The 14187-nt window shown below is 38.9% G+C and overlaps 1 protein-coding gene across 1 annotated transcript; it reads left to right on the top strand.

The window, feature by feature from the left end:
- Positions 1-4644: 4644 nt before the first annotated feature.
- On the top strand, positions 4645-13107 carry LOC146616845 (solute carrier family 23 member 1-like). The gene is made up of 12 exons (XM_085372248.1): positions 4645-4692; positions 5579-5713; positions 6874-7031; positions 8456-8615; positions 8837-9018; positions 9763-9883; positions 9965-10121; positions 10201-10454; positions 10617-10781; positions 10868-10976; positions 11072-11167; positions 12875-13107. Exons 1-12 carry the CDS (start codon positions 4645-4647, stop codon positions 13105-13107), a joined length of 1818 nt encoding a protein of 605 aa, XP_085228374.1.
- The last annotated feature ends 1080 nt before the right edge of the window (positions 13108-14187 follow it).

The following is a 14187-nucleotide window of genomic DNA, read 5'->3' as shown; positions in this document are numbered from 1 at the left end:
GGTTTCAAAGAGAACGCACATTCTTTATGTGCTCCCTCGGGCTCATTGAGAGTCTGTAGTTGCTGCATCAATAAATATGACATGAAGCATTTGTTGTGTGTGCCCTGAAGTCCACTAGCTGCATTTCCTTTGCTGTTTCTATGCCATGTGTTTACATTTCTGCATCCAGCCTTTTCCTTCCAGAACATGCCATCATGAGTCTGAGAGCAGATTTGCATGCATGAATGTGAACACGAGTCTCAGTCACATCACTGCTAACCGATGACTGAACGTAACGTAGATGCATCACTGCAGCTGTCACGTTTTAAACAGGGAAACGTCATTCAGCACAGGATGATGTGTGTCTGGTCATCATCTTGTTGCAAGTGTTTTGTTGTAACTACAGTGGGGGAAATAATTTACTCTTTACCGAAACACCCTAAATCCTTGGTATTTGAAACTTCAACTCAGTCCACAGATTTTCTAGGATGGAGGTCTGGAGCCACTCCAAGAGTCTAATGTGCTTCTTCTTTAGTCACTTCTTTGTTGCCTTTGTTACATGCTTTGGGTCACTGTGATGCTGGAAGACTAGTCCACAACCCGTCTTCAGTGTTCTGGATGAGAGAAGGAGGTTCTCATCCAAGATGTTGTGTTACATGGCTGCTCAATGCAGTGAAGGCGTCCTGTACCCACAGGAGAAAACAGCCTCCTGCTTTACTGTGGAGAGATGTCCTTTAGGTCATTCTCAGCATTTTTTTGTTTCCTGTTCTCATGCTGTCCTACCATGGAAGCACAGCATGAGTAGAGGTCTCTTTTTTTCCTCTTGTACTTTCCCATTGTAGTGTACATTTCAGTGTTTTTCTGTAACTCTACCGATCTCTGACTTGTATCCCCATGTGATGTCTGTGTTGTGTGTGTAAGGTCGGGGGGGGGGCAACCTGCAACCTGCATGTGGCGAATAAAGTTTTGATTGATTGATTGATTGATTGATTGATTGATTGATTCTCTTCTTCCAAGCACAGCGGGTCAAGTCGATACTAAAGAGCTCGATTTTGGTTTCATCTGAACGCAGCACCGGCTCCCAAGCCTTCTCTGAATCATTCATAAAACAGGTGTACATTCGTGTCTTCTTGAGCACAAAGACCAGCAATATTTCAGTCCATTACAATGTAGTTAGTTAACAAAGGTTTTCTTGGTGACTCTGATCCAAACTGCCTTCACATCGTTAACAAGTTTTGGGCTGATCGTCCATCTCTCTCATGTTCATCCTCACCCCCATGAAGCAAGATCTTCAGACCAAGAGCAAGTGATGGTCATTTGATATTTCTTCCATGGCCAAATAATTGATAGCTCTTTGGTTTTGCACATTGTAGTGGAGAGGTTGGAATGGAAGAAACTGATTCTGTGTACGGAGATTAGGATTATCTGTAAATGACTGGATGACTGATTTTAATGGGCATACAACCAATGTGTGGCATCCAGAGTTCTAGCAAATTCTACAAATCAATTCATAACTTTTTCTGTAATGTTTTTTCTCTGGATTTTTGGTTTATATTCTGTCTGCATCCATTAAAATGAAAGCACCATCACAAGCGAACAAACTTAAAAATTCAGCAGGGGATTAAATTTCCCCCACTGTAAATACTTGCAACAAAACACATTACAGAAAATACTTCAGTGTTTTAATGATCAAAGAGATCATATTTTACTTGCTCTATCCACACAAATGGACTGAAATGTTTTTCTAATCTCAGAATATAAAAAATTAATCTGTCTGGTAATGATACAAAATGATGAAGAGGCACTGCATATGAAAATGTTGCAGGGTGTTAATAATTTGCCGTATCGCAGCCAGTGACGTTAAAGCATGGTGTTCTGCAAAGAGTAATTTAGAATATAAATGACTTTCTAAGTGTGCTCGCGGAGCTCACATTGCGAGCACAGACACAGATATTAGAATTATCTCAAAGTGCAAAGAGCTTGCTTGTGGTGCTGCTAACTAAATATCTACACCCAGTAAAAGGATTTCTCTTGACTTTGGGGTGGATCTGGTTTTATTATCCCGTAGTTCTGTTTCTGCTAGTGTAATTGCTTCAGCTCAATCAGAATAGGTGAGACAACTGTGTGAACTCATGGATTACACTGACTTTAGCTTTGGAACGTAGGTGAGTCTGGGTTGCTATGATCTCATATCAAACACCTAAATGTTGCTGCTGTAGAGACAAAGCACAGCACTGCAATTGACCCTCTTTCTGTTACCTAACTGGACACTGGAGTCTGTTTTCATCTGATGACTGTGACATATATTGCCAAAATATATTGCCATACCTGGCTCAGCGCATTAATCAACACTCACATTCTCCTCACTGCTTTGTGGAAAAAGAAAGAGTGCTTGCTGGCATGAATCTTTTTATCTAACAATTTTGTAACCTGTAATAGTCTGTAATAGAAGTCTCACATGGAAACTATAAGCCATCAAATAGAATCTGTCAGTGTTATCTATGAGTTCAACATGAAATCAGCAAATCAAAGAAGAAAGAAAACAATTTTTTAAACATCAGACCCACTGAGACACTAAAGCCGCGCAGTCCTCGCCCAAATATCCTGTCTATGACATATTCATTTTTTTAAAGTTTCCCGTGAGTTTTCTTCGTCATGAGTTTAATCGGACAATCATTTACCTCGGTGTACTCTGATCTCAGCGTTAAACCCTCAGAAAGGTGATGGGAACAGTGTCATCTTGTTAATGTTGCTCTGGGAAACATTACATCGGGTGTGATTTGGCGCTATATAAATAAAATTGAATTGAATTGAATTGAACATTACTGTCAAACAAACACACCCACTTACAGCAATGATTAGGCCCCACCCTAAAACCTGCAAAGGATTGCTACCACCCACAAGTGGTTTTATTGTTAAGAAGATAAGATAAGATAAGACTTTATTGATCCCACAACGGGGAAATTTTTGCGTCACCTCAGCTCAGGTACAGATATCAGAAGGAAATACAAAATGATTGGTGAGTTCATGCACCCACTCATATTCACATTTGCCAGATTTATTTTATGCTCGTACTCACTGCTGAACCTCCCATTTACATTTATATTTATACATTTATTTCCTGATGTTCTTTTGTAGATTTCCTTGTGTATGACTTTAGAATATCCTTTACTTTAATTCATACTTTGTCTCTTAAAAGTTTCATGTGTGCTTTGGGATTTTTGGACCTTGCCTCTTACCTTTTCCCTTGTATATTTTGCTTAAGGCATGAGACCCCAAGCCTAGACTCAGTGTTTTCAATCTTTTTATCTGCCTCTGGTGTTATGTATTTGGACGCTTTCATCTCTGAACCATCACACCACCTCTCCACCAAGTTTCAAGATTTTTAGTTTATTAGTTTTCCGGCATTCTTGCTGACATACAGCAAGAATACAGCAGGACATACAGCTCTGCATGGCCACATTTCTCTCACATCTCTTTCTCCTTGCTGGGAAGTATATCCCCAATCATGCACCATCCTTAATCATACAACATTTTATCACTATTGCTGATATATACTCTCTGTCAACTTATCACAGCTTTTACTGGACTTTACGATTATTTAGAGTAAGTTAGGTTCCTGGAAGTCAACCTTTTTAATTTTTATGCTTTTTGCATTAAATCATCATATTTGAACACGAGCCATGAATGCAATTAAAGATTATCTATGTAAATAAAATCCATTCACTTAATTTTTTCCATTTATCCAATTCAGTGTCACAACATCCTCACTGTCATAGGGCAAGAGCTAAGGGACATCCTGGGCAAGTTGCAGGACCAACACAGAGAGACAGACAATTAACCAATTAACATAACATGCTTGGTATGTAAGCCAGAGTGCCAGGTGTCAAACCATGCAGACAAGGGGAGACCATGCAAATTCCACAATCGCCCAGTGGATTTGACCCGAGGACCTTTTTGCAGTGAGGAGATGGAAAACGAAAACACTGGCACTGCAGCATCTTCTATCCGAGGGTAAAGCACGGTGGAGGGAGCATAATAGTGTGTCTGTTTTCCTGCATCGAGCTGGGATAGGTTGTAATCATTGATAGAGCAAGAAATTCTGAATTCTTTGAAGATGAATGTGGTGCATAAAGAAAAACAGTGACCTTAAGCACACTGGCTGTTCTACCACAGATAGAATAAGAAGAATGAGGCTCAATGAATCAGTGTTTTATTCTTTTAGAAAATTCAATCCAAATTAGACGATTGGGCAAGTATTCCCATTAGCTGATGTCCAGGAGCGAAAAGGGGGGGTCACATCAGACCTTGAAAGCAAAAGTGCATAATTTTTAACTCACAGAAACTGGATAATATATGAACAAATGCAATAGTCAGTGTCATTTATTTACCTTGTTCTCCTAACTTACCTTTAGCGCTAGGAAGTCCACATGGTTAAAAAATAATTAACACGGGTGCCCGGAGCTGAACTTAGTCCTGGGATGACCATAACAGTACTAGCTATAAATGTGATACTCTGAAAGGCAGACACTGCCAGTAAGACACCTTTACAACGTCCTGTCCACCTTTGGCTCCTTAACAAGTAACAACTGCTTGTTAGTACCTTGTTGTACATACAGTTTGGTTCATCTCTTGTTAGAAAATCTACTTCATTTTGAAATTTCAATGGCTTCTGGGGTGGACAGCAGTGGACTCGACAATCTTGCGTTTGATGTGAGTACAATAACGTGTTTTTGTAAAAGATACCATTGTTTGCTTCTTTGAGCATTCTTTCTAAATAAGGTCAGCATCAATAGGCACCTGGAAACGTTCAGATTGCCTTTAACTGCAATAAGAGCTGCACTTAACTCTGTTCTAAGTGATCCAGTGGGAGTAAAGGGTGAGAAAGTTTTGAAAGTTTTGCAACCTACTAGTGCTTGCTGCAGTTTAGAGCACATATACACAATATGGTATTTTCTTTTAAACATACGAGTCCAATAAAGAAATAAAATGCTTTATGATGTCTGTGCATTCCATTGCATCTACTCTCTGCCTGAACGTGCACATAAAACCTCAAATTATTCAATGATTCAGTGTTAAATAATGAATATTTGCAAGTCACAAAAAGCAGCTGAAGGCAGGTCATTACACTAGTACAGTGCTTAAAAATTTTATTGGACCACCTGTCATAAAAACGAGAATTCACACATTCTAGCATCTGTCAAAAAACTTTGTTTGAAAACTAAAATAATTTAATTTTTTCATATATTTAGCATCCTAGTTAAAAATGATCATGTGATTTACTGTTTTATTGGGGTTTTTATTTATAAAAGTGTAAATTTCAAAACTCATGGATAGCTATAATTGTATTTTACAATCAAAACTATTATTTCAGTTATAGAGCTTGCACATGCTGGTGGATTAACCGTTACAGAAACAACAATTATAATAATAAATTTCTTAAAGCACTGTTTGTCCTCAGTAAAATTTTTGTTCCCTGTTTTTATATAAACTGGAAGTGAACTAGTCCCGAGATAATGATTTTTCATCTCCTTTTATTTTGGCATACTGATTCTTTTGTATTGATTTTTTGATTGATTTTTTTTCTATGATATTACAGATGGATGAGCGAGTTAATGATCACCTCAAAGGAAAGGCGTGTAAAACGTCTGAAACAGATGGAGACAGAAATAAACCGACCTATTGTGTGACTGATGTTCCACCTTGGTACCTGTGCATTTTCTTGGCTATTCAGGTGTGTTTAATCTTTGATGTGATTAGTGTATTGGTGTCTTTTTCATCCATTTATCAGTCATGTATAATCAGATCCAAAAGTTTTTGAACAATGACAAAGCCCCCTATTTTCAGAGGGTCAAAAGTAACTGGACACCCACTTAGCAAGCAGTTTAAGGGCTGAATTTAGATTTGGATTTCCCTCTCAAATGAGATCCAAAGACATGTTTCTGCAAATAAAAAATTCTATAATTGGGATGAAAATTCAAAATAAACCAGAGAAAGCAAAAACAGTAGGAATGGTCATAACAATCTTAAAAGGAATCAATGCACAGGTCAACTCAACAACATCAAAATTCCTGAAAGACCACAGGTGACAACTAAAGTGCACGATACCAGACTTTTTTCCATGGCTAAGAAAAAGAACTTTAAGAACACTCTCAAGGAGGTAGGTTTACCTCTGTGAGACTTCTTCATGAATGCAAATGCAAAAAGGTGCAGACAGATTAGACTTAAACATCTAACAGAGACTGAACAGTTCTGGGAAACATATGAAGAACGAGACGAACAGCTCATATCACATCATCTGTGAAGTATGGTGGAACTGATGTTAAGGCACGTGCATGAGTGGCTGCCAGTGGTGTTTATTGATGATGTGACTGCTCATAGAAACAGGAGGATGCATTGTAAAGTGTACAGGGCTGTACTCTCTGCTCAGATTCAAACAAATACTGCCAAACTGATTGGCGAGTACTTCACAGAGTAAACAAATAATGACATAAAAGGTAAAGAAATTCGATATTTTTTCTGTGGCACAGTGTCTCAGGGGAGGACATTTTTGCTTTTGATGATGTCCATGGGTTCTAGACTTCAGGCAGTCAGTAACTGCAAGTGATTTTCAAGTATTAAACACAATCCTTGTATTTCTTATTACATTAGGTTGTCCACTTACTTTTGAAAGTGTAGTGGTGGACAGAGATCCAACTGTAAACATCACAACAGCAGTTAAGGAGTCTAAAAGCAACCCCTTTTTGTTTGTGTACAAATACAGAAAATGACCCCATACCATAAGTGACACGGATGCCTTATAGGCCTTCTGCTCTCTCTGTTTCACTAATGTTGGTAACAGTGTAATCACTGCCATCGTTTTGTCATCATCATCACTGTTTGTCTCTTCTACAGCATTACCTGACAGCATTTGGTGGGATAATCTCCATCCCTCTCATCCTCTCAGAGGGCCTATGTCTGCAGCATGACAGCCTGACCCAGAGTCAGCTCATTAACAACATTTTCTTCGTCTCTGGCCTGTGCACGATTCTGCAGGTCATCTTCGGTGTCAGGTAATAGTGCTGCTGCTGGGTTATTGCTGCTTTGTATCCTTTAGGGATGGTCTGATATTGACTTAATAGTTAATACAACTCTGTCTGCACAAGATGTTGCTGCCGTGGATGAGCAAGACCATGTTCAAAAATTCAGTAAGATTCTAATATTTACATAGATACAGGGATGGGAATAACGTAATATGTGTAGTGTTGTGGATAGTTTTGTGTTGTTTTGTGTTGTGTGTGAGAACAATGAGGCGACTGCTGTCTCCAGGTAGAAACAGGAGTGATACACCTGCTGCTGTCAGACCTGCAGGTATCAGGCTGTGATGTTCTCCTTTATAGTGGACAGGAATACTTGGAGTGGCACAAATAATTTGTGTGGCATCTTATTGAAGAACAGCTGATTGTTCTGTAAATAGTTTGAAATGGTTATTTTAAAAAAGGTAAAAGGTAAATGGATGCAAATAACTTTGTTGTTTGCAAAACTTGTGCATATGATTTTAAAATTGACAATTTATATTTACATTTAAAGTTATGAAATATGATTCAATAAACATGTTTGTGGTTGTTACAGTAAAAAATAGAACTTTTTCTACTCTGATTTTATGTTTTTTGTCTGATTTTAGATCAATTATGTTAATACAGTATATCAAAATGAAAACCTGACTGTAAATTCAGACACGTGAGGTTGTGCTGAAAAGGATGATACCAAACAAGGCAAAGTAAATAGTTTTTAAAGATAAAATGTGGAGGGAAAATCAAAAGTAGTTAAAAATGGCCAATTATACCCTGGACCCCAGAGGGTTAAACGTTTTTTTTAAAGTAACGCAATAGTTACTTTTCAAGTAATCAATTACTTTTAGAATGTTGTAACTCAGTTACTTTTTTGAAGAAGTAACTACTAACTATAATTAATTACTTTTTCAAAGTAACTTGCCCAACACTGCATAGATACTTTGTTTCTTTTACTAAATTCCAATCACATTTTTATGACAGGAATTAATAAAAAAAAATGTACTTATGACACAAATACATGTTAAGTTTGAAAGGTAGCTGAATTAGAAAGATTATTAAATAACAACAAAAAGAAAAAAAACAGGCATCAATTGGTGCTTGTAGTAAATCTTAGCATCTTAGTAAATGTTAGCTTGCTATTATGATAAATATTATTAATTTTGTCTTTCTGGACATGCAACCATGTCAGCACTATAGGGCACAAAGCTATGGGCTGTTAGCAAGACGTACAGTGACTTTTTTGTGCAAAGTATTGCATAATTTAGGCTAAAAAAACAAACAAGCTTACTAAAAAGAAAATTGAATCTGCTAGCTTGTGCTTAACGACCTACTGTCTTCTTTTGTTAGCGTACCATGTGCTAACTATGGGTCTAACTGATTGTCTGTTTATCTGAAAGTTATTACTATTTATGTCACACTTCTAGGCTTCCCATCCTACAGGGAGGTACATTTGCCTTGGTGACCCCAGCCATGGCCTTGTTGTCCATGCCAGACTGGGAATGCCCAGCTTGGACCAAGAATGCCAGCCTGGTCAATACCTCCTCACCTGTCTTCATAGAAGTGTGGCAGACCCGCATGAGAACAGTGAGCCAACGCAAATTCTGCGCATCCAAATCTTTGCTTAAAAGCACGCTAACAAAAACATAACAGCACTTCTGCAGAGCTCATGATTTATTCAGTGAACACATGTGGTTTGCACTCCAGGAAGTAACGAGTTGTACTCATTGTTTAAGTCTATCACTCAGCCAAAGAAAACACGGTGACATTGATACTGATGTTCTTGAACACTATGTTCCCGTCCACAGCTGCAGGGCTCTATTATGGTGGCCTCTCTCCTCCAGGTCTTGGTTGGTTTCTCTGGCCTCATCGGCTTCCTCATGCGCTTCATTGGCCCCTTAACCATTGCTCCAACCGTGTCACTCATAGGCCTGTCGCTGTACGACTCAGCTGGAGTGAAGGCAGGCAGCCACTGGGGCATTTCTGCTATGTATGTAACCACTCTGAAGCATCAGTATGGGGTTGAAGATTTTCATCCCACAAGGTCACAGTCTAGACTTACATCAGGATGTAAATTCTGCCTTGTCGTGGTTTAGCATACAGCCAAAAGCTAGTGATTTAAACATGGTGTCTACAGCGGTATCACCAGTATCTTCCCATATGGAAAAGAAATAGAAAAAACTTATAAAAGACTTGCAGCAGATGTGGCCTACTTCATATAGTGAATCATATAAGGCTTATATGATTTACTCATGAAAGTGGCCACTTTCATATATTGTTTTAGTAAGTTTTCAAAACATACAAGTTTCATTTATATAATTTTTCAAGGGATCTTATATCTGTTTTCACTCTTGTATGCTTTTCATACAAGTTTCACACAAGACAGAAACTTTATAAGATTTATATATATCTTTTCCATATGGGTTTCCAATGACACAATAAATATAAAGTCATAATTTTGAGTAAAATGCACTGAAATATTTTTTAAAAAATCAAAGATTTATTTAATAAAATACAAAAATCTTTAAGGAAAATGTGTTTGGTATCAAACAATCAAATAATTTAATTCAACTATATTCCATAAAATGTAACAACTTGTACTTGTGCAACTTGTAACAAAATGACATGGGAATTTTACATGCAATTAAATTAGTTAAATTCAGCAGTTTGTGTTGATGTTTTTTGAGTTTTTGTTTGCATTCATCACCTTTTGCTTATTCTTTTCTATGCACAGGACCACAGTGCTGATCATCCTTTTCTCTCAATACCTCCGCCGCATACCAATCCCTGTTCCTGCATACAACAAGATCAAGAAACTGCACGTCTCAAAGTTCTTTCTCTTTCAGATAATGCCAGTATGTTCTCTTAAAATTCGACTTCATATTTGATGTAGCAAAAACATACTGGCTCTAATACTAACTTTAGATGTTGATTAGATTCTCCTGGGCATTGCAGTCTCATGGTTAGTCTGCTACCTCCTCACCATCTATGATGTTCTGCCATCTGATCCAGATGAATACGGCTACCTGGCTCGCACAGATGTGAAGGGAAATGTCGTGAGTGAGGCTTCTTGGTTCACATTTACTTATCCTGGTGAGTCCACAGGGAATTAAAACAATGCCAAAAGACGTATTCAGCAGTGACAAGCCTAACTGTTGACCTACCTATTCAGGTAAATGGGGGTTGCCAACTGCTAGCCTGGCAGGTGTGGTTGGCATTATTGCTGGAATAATATGCTCCATGGCAGAGTCTGTGGGTGACTACCATGCATGTGCCAGGCTGTCAGGAGCACCGCCTCCCCCCAAGCACGCCATCAATCGTGGCATCGGTGTCGAGGGAGTCGGGTCACTGTTGGCAGGGGCGTTTGGCACGGGCAATGGCACTACTTCGTTTAGCGAGAATGTGGCAGCCCTCGGCATCACCAGAGTAAGATACTGTGAATATGAATTGCATAAAATGTTCCACTCCGGAGCTTAATTATCTTTCAACACAAGGATCAAGACTGCAAACCTAATTTATGAGTGAGGCTGTGGGTCCTGATTACCTGGGCAAAACATATGAACCGCATGATGTTTCATTTGGCAACAGGTGGGCAGTCGAACAGTGATTCTTCTGAGTGGATTCGTCATGATTTTGATGGGGATCCTGGGAAAAATTGGAGCAATCTTCACAACCATCCCTACACCTGTGATTGGAGGGATGTTCATGATCATGTTTGGAGTCATAGGAGCTGCTGGAATTTCTAATCTGCAGGTAAACAACCGTGCTAAATCCTTTTTTTTTTAATCATTTACATTTTTGCTACTATCTGTGTTTTGCTGACACATCTTAAATGGCAGTCCACAGATATGAATTCTTCTCGGAATATCTTTATATTTGGTTTCTCCATGTTTTCTGCACTTGTTATTCCAAATTGGATCATGAAGAATCACACTTTTCTTGACACAGGTAAAATCACCATTGAAAATATCACTATAAATAGTTTTTAATGTTAAATAAAAAGCAAATCATCCAAAATCTTTTGTGATACTTTTTTGTCTCAGGTGTCAAGGAGGTGGATCAAGTGTTGCAAATATTGTTGACTACTCATATGTTTGTAGGAGGCTTCCTTGGCTTCTTCTTAGATAACACAATTCCTGGTAAGCTGTAATGGATGGCTTCTCTTGAATAATACAGACTTTTTATAACAAATGGCACAGATGTATTTAAGATACATATTTATACCAGCATATCATTGAAGTATACTAGTCGTATGGCCCTGCTTTTGTGCATGTTGCCTCCTCAGCATGCGTGTATGCGTGTATGGTCTCACTTGTAAAACAGAGGTATCTCAATGGGACTTCTTGGTAAATGCAGGTAATAAATACAGTTAAAGCTGCAATCAGTGCGTCTCAGTGCATGCTCAGGGGTGCTGCTGTCGAGCCATGCTACAGCTCAGGCGTGCTTTAGATGAGGAGTTTCATGTGGTTATGTGGATGTTTTAAGCCTGGGATGCTAATTGGTTGTTGCTTAAATTGGCTACTGAACCCACACCCCCACCCACCCACCACGCCCACTAGGTGGTGATGGAGAATAACCACTAATTATAAGACACACTGCTGTATATCATGCATGGAACCACCAATAAAAGTTTCATGTACGTGGGATGATGATTATCACCTACTGTTGATTTCCTGTTGCCATAAGTGTGACCTCAAGAGTCTCCAGACTCTGACTCTTATCAAGCATGTGAAGTCTGGGGCTGACCGGACAATGTGTACTTGAGATATACAGCAATTTCCTGTTTCATTGCCAAAAATCAGAATTCAACATGGCACCAATGTCACATCCTTTGATGAAAACTCAGTTTTCAAATTGTAGTACCACTAACTGCTTAACCTTATAGCCTAATGCCATTTGTATCATATTTGCTACATGAGTTTCTGAGACCTCTATCTCATAATTGCCATAATTTCAAAATGTTATGGACAAAACTCATGGCATTTCTTGTTGCCACAAGGGGGCACTATGACTACCATTAAATATTTCTATAAAAATATCTTCGTTTATATGGAAATATCAGAAAGAAGTCTGGGTCAGATTGAATAATCTATAAGTGAATGGCAGCAAATTAAAATTCCATGGCAAGTGTTCGAAATTCACCACAGTGCCACAGATACCGCCTTCAACAAAGACTCAAAAAGTTTGCAATATAACATTTCGCAGCTCTGTTGTTTAGACAAACCAAATATGAAATTGATACAATTACAACCCTAGGAGGAGTTTGAAAAAGTACAACGACTGAATAATACAAAAATCACCAAAATCAATTAAAAATGACAGACTTCCTGTGTGGTGTTAATTCAAAATGGTAGAATTACTAATAAATAAAGCTAACCAAGAAATGCAAAAGACCGCAGTCCCTTTAAAAGGGAGTCAATCCTCATAGGCACTCATGTTAAATGGCCAACCTCACAGAAGAAATTAACAAATTTACCGACAGCTAATAGTATATACATTGGAGTGTGGCTCCCTGGTGTTCTCCCAGCCTGAGGAGGTCACAAATAATCTGCCCCCAGTGCTGGTCTGAAGCCTGGATAAATGGGGAGGTTGTATTAAGAAGGGCATAAAATCTGTACCAACTCAAACATGCAGATCAATATGTTGTGGCTTTGGGAAATAATGGAGTCAAACGTATCTTCTTCAAACACACTATATGCAGTATGTCACCCCGGCTTAAAGTCATGCACATCTAGGAGCAGTTAGCTGACATGTCAACAGTGACTAATCTTGTTTTACACTGTATATGTGTACATATAAAGAAAGGTGCGGCATATTCAACTAACAGCCTTCTTCATACCATTCAGGGACTAAACGTGAACGTGGCCTCTTAGCCTGGGAAAACGTGTATCTTCAAGACTCTAGCAGCAGTTTGGAAACTGATGAGGTGTATGATCTTCCGTTTGGCATAACTTCTCACCTCCAATCTCAATCTTGGGCTCGTTACATCCCTTTCTGCCCACACAAGGGTCACAGATCTCAGTCGGAGGACAACCATGTGTCACAGAGCCCGGAGAGTGAGTACAGCACACGGATCTGAACGACCTTAAGTTTGCTTCTTAGTTTGAATCAAACTGCTCGTTTCTTACCAAGACGTGTCGCAGAAAAGACTCTGGTGTTTAGACCGTGCATCACTGACTGATGGATATCTTTTAAATTGAACCATGTACTGGTTAGCTGTAAATATCAGGTATATATGCATTTAAGGTAACGCTCTCTCTTTGCTTGATCTTGATTGCAAATAGAGATCTGTCCATCTTAAAAAAACAAAAACAAGAACAAGACAGTGGGATTATCTCTGTCAAACCTGCAGTCGCTTTATTTTTGATGTGCAAAGTAGATTTTGACAGTTTGAGCCTGTCTGCACCGAAAAGGAATAAAAATATCTAAGACTCGGATTCTGTCAACACCAATTAAAGGAGGACTTCAGAGCGATCAGAGTGTTACTGTGTGCCACCATTACTCCCAGATCTTCCAATAACTTGGTGCTGGTCACACAAACAGAAAACTGGAATAATGTGCTTTTCTTTCTTCTCTTTCGAAAGAAATTAAATTTAGCCCGTGGATAAATTTATTATCACACAGCACCATCTCCCCATTGATTCAGGCAGCTGCTTAAAAACCCACAGCAGCAGCCCCCTGAGCTGTTATTGTGTTTCCTTTAGCGAAAACAAACACAGATAACACATCTTCTCAATCTCCCTGCCTTCCATGCTGTCATATCTTTTTCCCTCTGTATTCATTTCCTTTGTCTAAGCAACTTTGACAGACAGGTGGGATATGGTGCAATGCTGCGATCTGTGGAGCCATCAGTGTTCCCCGGGGCCTATTTTGACCACAAGTCATTGGTTGGTTGCACACCCTAAGGTTATTTCAGGATGGCGTGCTAGAACGAGGCACTGAGCGTAATTTGCACTTTAGAAATCTCACATTTTCTTTGATTGGATGTACCTCGGTGGGAACATATTGCAGAATATTAAATTTTGCACAGTGTTCTGGAAAGTGGCGTTCCTCCTCACTAAGTCAAAGTTTTGTGTCAAATTGTAGCATGGATCTGCATATCAGTGGCATAAAAGATTATAACTTAGCAATTCCCACTCACTGACGGGACTTCAACCCT

The sequence above is a fragment of the Diplotaxodon limnothrissa genome, linkage group LG15 (genome assembly GCF_057381915.1).
Source record: "Diplotaxodon limnothrissa isolate DT_005_m linkage group LG15, D_limnothrissa_male_GT1.1, whole genome shotgun sequence".
NCBI lineage: Eukaryota > Metazoa > Chordata > Actinopteri > Cichliformes > Cichlidae > Diplotaxodon > Diplotaxodon limnothrissa.
Note: the sequence above shows the minus strand (reverse complement) of the source record. Positions and strands in the feature narration are given on the sequence as shown.

What these genes read in the sequence shown, in the direction of transcription:
- LOC146616845 (XM_085372248.1), top strand. Translation starts at nt 4,645, where the DNA reads ATGGCTTCTGGGGTGGACAGCAGTGGACTCGACAATCTTGCGTTTGAT. An exon ending in TTCTCTTTCAGATAATGCCA is followed by an intron (nt 9,884 to 9,964) that starts GTATGTTCTCTT and finishes GATGTTGATTAG; the next exon opens with ATTCTCCTGGGCATTGCAGT. An exon ending in CAGCCCTCGGCATCACCAGA is followed by an intron (nt 10,455 to 10,616) that starts GTAAGATACTGT and finishes ATTTGGCAACAG; the next exon opens with GTGGGCAGTCGAACAGTGAT.